This window comes from Mizuhopecten yessoensis, unplaced genomic scaffold, assembly GCF_002113885.1.
Source record: "Mizuhopecten yessoensis strain PY_sf001 unplaced genomic scaffold, ASM211388v2 scaffold8657, whole genome shotgun sequence".
Taxonomy (NCBI): Eukaryota; Metazoa; Mollusca; class Bivalvia; order Pectinida; family Pectinidae; genus Mizuhopecten; species Mizuhopecten yessoensis.
The window spans coordinates 330,891-335,340 of NW_018407656.1; the positions used below are offsets into that span (position 1 = coordinate 330,891).

At 38.6% G+C, this 4,450-nt stretch overlaps 1 protein-coding gene across 16 annotated transcripts in view; it reads left to right on the forward strand.

Moving 5' to 3' along the window:
* The window catches only part of LOC110456312 (protein unc-13 homolog B-like), a 206,445-nt gene that overhangs the window by 72,274 nt on the left and 129,721 nt on the right, over positions 1-4,450 (forward strand). For all 16 annotated transcript variants that reach the window (XM_021506965.1, XM_021506978.1, XM_021506962.1 and 13 more), the window contains one exon: positions 3,096-3,213. In XM_021506965.1, the coding sequence (XP_021362640.1) occupies positions 3,096-3,213 (118 nt within the window). The remainder of the gene's footprint in view (positions 1-3,095; positions 3,214-4,450) is intronic.

Genomic DNA, 4,450 nt, shown 5'->3' on the forward strand with positions numbered 1-4,450 from the left:
GGGGGGGAGTGTAGATATTTGTATGCAATGAATTTTGTGTTAGTGTAATTTTATGGCAGATGTTGGTACTCTTTGTGTCTTATGAAACACCAACACCTCCCCATCCTGATCACCAGACAAACTTGAGACCCCAAATAACTAGATTACAAAGCTGCTTGACCACAAGAGTGTGCAGATGGTCAGTATAGTATCTACTGTAACAGACTGACCAGAGCACCCTTGAGCTATTATGAGCAGCTGCCCCTGACCATTGATCATGAGTGACCAGTCTGTTACACCTTTAGGGTATGTTAGCTGGTGTCCAGATGCTCTGGTGACCAATCAATATTCAGGCTGTGTAGGGATTGTCAGGTATTTCAGGAGCAGGAAATAGAAAGATAAATATTGCATGTCTATTTAGCTATGAAATGATATTAAAAACTAAATCAATGACTGTAAATAATTGTGGGTGGATACCTATTTAATTGGTCTGGTCAATATTGCGGTCAGTGGTCCTGTGTGCAGACCCAATACAGTGTTCAATTCCCTCTAGAGGTATTGGATATTGGTGGGGGGGGNATCTGCCTAACTGTAAATATGATAGGTATTTATAGAAATGTACTGTCTAACACAGGTGCATGGTTAACTCCTTCACCCCTGAAATTTCAAAATGAACTATTCCAACCTTTGAATTGGAAGAGTTCAAATGTGTCTACAGGGGTGAATGATTTAAATGTCATTGTCCTGTCAAATACAGGGACATGTGGTGCAGTTGATGTGTGTATATATATGTTTACTGTGGTCTTACTGTTATTGTAGAATTTAATGGTTATTGACTTTTTATCCCTTTTCATGAGCACAGCATACCTGCCAACCCTGGATATACTGAAAGAGGGTGATGACCCTCTTTTGAAAATAAAAAAGAGGGTCATAACGTGTGACGTCTTTCTTAGCAAAAAATATAAGAAAAGTAGATATTAAATTAGATCTTTAATATTTTAATGATGTAAAAGGTACATTCTACATTCATTGAACTGTCCTTCCAGCAGATCTAAGCTTATCCTCATCCACAACACCAAATTCAAAGCTGAAAAATAAAAAGATTTGTCAACAACACAACTTATAAAATCAATTCAGAATAATACATATGATACTGTGTTTTCACAGGCATTTGTTTCTGTCAATAAAAATGGTCCTGACAATAAGATGTCACATTCTACTCATATAAAACACCATTTTGTTTCTGTCAATAAAAATTGTCATGACTAATAGAATCATCCCCTACCTTGAAGGGTGTGACAGAGAAATCTCCAACCCAAGGGGTGATGTTTTTTGGTTAGACAGCCAAAAAAATCACCCCGAGGGTTGAAGATTTCTCTGTTACACTGTCAAGGAAGGTGATGATTATTTTTCTCCCATTCTATTATTTCAATCACAACTCCACCGACAGTAATCTGCCACCGTTTATAAACAAAAACACATGTGGGGTATGAATATCGTCATTACGTTACAATTACCGGTGACACGTTTTAATGACATCACAATTGAACATGTGCTTATCGACACAAGGCTATCTCCCCCTAGGGGGTGACAAGCTGATCTTTCCCGACTGAAACGGGAGACACCTGTAAAGGGTGGGAGAAAAAGGCGCACCTACTCATATGAAATTTCAGTTTTATATGAGTAGGGTTTGAATTCTTATTGTCAGGACCATTTTTAATGACAGAAACAAATGCCTGTGCGTGTTTTTGAATGTCTTAGTAACATCGTTTTAAGCACCAGATCCAACTAAAATATGAGATTTATAAAGAGTGCAGGGTGCAGCGTTTGGTCCACGATCGACGAACTTTATCCACCATAACTCATATTTCTATGACATTTGATATGTGCACAGTTATCTTTTCTTTTGGCATTTCATGTAGTGATCCTGCAAGTCCCGATAACAACTTCTTCCTTCAACTTCAAGAAGACAACTTAACCTTCAAAATGCGATCTATACTACATTTATACATAATTGTAAAAACAACTCAACTATTTGTTAAAAAAATCTTACTAATTACTTGTCGATAAGTTCAGTAACAACGATCTATATATATAAACATTTGTAAAAACAGTTCTAGTACATATATAAACAACTCACAACTTACCTGTCGGTGAGAAACGGAAACAGGAAATAGATCGTCTTCCTTATGACAAATGATGGAAAAGTCTAGAGAATTCCGAGTGACTTCAGTAACTTCTAATATACGAAATGATTCCGAACGAAAATGGGTGAAATTGACAAGATCCAGGTCAAAATCATAACCAGGCGTGTGAAGTTATTAAAGCGGGTGAAGGGCTAAAATTTGGGGTGTAACCAGATGAATTTGGGTCACTTGGCAGGTATGGCACAGGGTCATGGTAAAACAAATCTGCCATTACCACGGACATTGATGATTCTAGATCTTATGCTTTAATTTACTGGAGGTATTTCCCGTCCCTGAGGAATGGTAAAATTGTTTATATAGTCTGTATATTAAACGTGCTGTTTTACTTTAATTTACAGAGTTATTTCCGTTTCATATAAAACACAGAGACCAGAGAGCTGGTTTTATAATGATGCAGCTGCTTACTTTAAAAATAAAATCTTTAATTAAAAAAATTAAATGCCATGCTTTATGATCACAAGAACAATTAATGATTAAAATTAACATAAATAGTAGCATAATTGCTGCATATATTTATATACATAATATACGTTTTTGACATTTTAGGTTTGTGATCCACCTCCGTTTATCTTCTCCTCATTCCCCAACTCCATATTATTCTTCCTCTAACCCCCGATTCCGGGGGACTGTTCAATTTATATTATTACTTTTCTTAATATTTGACTGAAATATGAAAAATATATATATATTGTTCAGCAACTAAGTTTTAAGCACACATGAAAAACTTTCTCATAATGTAGAAAGTTGTTCTTATTTTAAATAAAAATGGTTTAGGTCTTTTAGATGACATTTCTGCCATTTTGAAGATATACAAGGAATTTTTGATTCTCAAAGTATCACTGTTGGGTTTCTATATTAAGGCCCATGTTGACAGGGTTGTTAATATATTTGTGCCTTTTGTTTTTACAGTGAGACGATGCGGCTTGACACAGGTCTTATCGTAGAAGTGTGGAACAAGGGCATGCTGTGGGATAAACTGTTAGGTCTACACTGGTTACCCCTCCGCAAGATCCACCACTCAAATACGGTATGTAAAAACTGTAAGGTCTACACTGGTTACCCCTCCGCAAGAACCACCACTCAAATACGGTACATAAAAACTGTAAGGTCTACACTGGTTACCCCTCCGCAAGAACCACCACTCAAATACGGTACATAAAAACTGTAAGGTCTACACTGGTTACCCCTCCGCAAGAACCACCACTCAAATACGGTACATAAAAACTGCAAGGTCTACACTGGTCACCCTTCCACAAGATCCACCACACATTATGGTACATAAAAACTGTAAGGTCTACACTGGTCACCCCTCCCCAAGATACACCACACAAATACGGTGCATAAAAACTGTAAGGTCTACACTGGTCACCCCTCCACAAGATACACCACACAAATACGGTTCATAAAAACTGTTAGGTCTACACTGGTCACCCCTCCACAAGATCTACCACACAAATACGGTGCATAAAAACTGTAAGGTCTACACTGGTCACCCCTCCCCAAGATACACCACACAAATACGGTGCATAAAAACTGTAAGGTCTACACTGGTCACCCCTACACAAGATCCACCACTCAAATACGGTATGTAAAAACTGTAAGGTCTACACTGCTCACCCCTCCACAAGATACACCACACAAATACGGTACATAAAAACTGTTAGGTCTACACTGGTCACCCCTCCACAAGATCCACCACACAAATACCGTATGTAAAAACTGTTAGGTCTACACTGGTCACCCCTCCACAAGATCCCCCACACAAATACGGTATGTAAAAACTGTTAGGTCTACACTGGTCACCCCTCCACAAGATCTACCACACAAATACGGTGCATAAAAACTGTAAGGTCTACACTGGTCACCCTTCCACAAGATCCACCACACATTATGGTACATAAAAACTGTAAGGTCTACACTGGTCACCCCTCCACAAGATCCACCACTCAAATACGGTATGTAAAAACTGTAAGGTCTACACTGGTCACCCCTCCACAAGATACACCACACAAATACGGTGCATAAAAACTGTTAGGTCTACACTGGTCACCCCTCCACAAGATCCACCACACAAATACGGTATGTAAAAACTGTTAGGTCTACACTGGTCACCCCTCCACAAGATCCACCACACAAATACAGTGCATAAAAACTGTAAGGTCTACACTGGTCACCCCTCCACAAGATCCACCACACAAATACGGTATGTAAAAACTGTTAGGTCTACACTGGTCACCCCTCCACAAGATCCACCACACAAATAC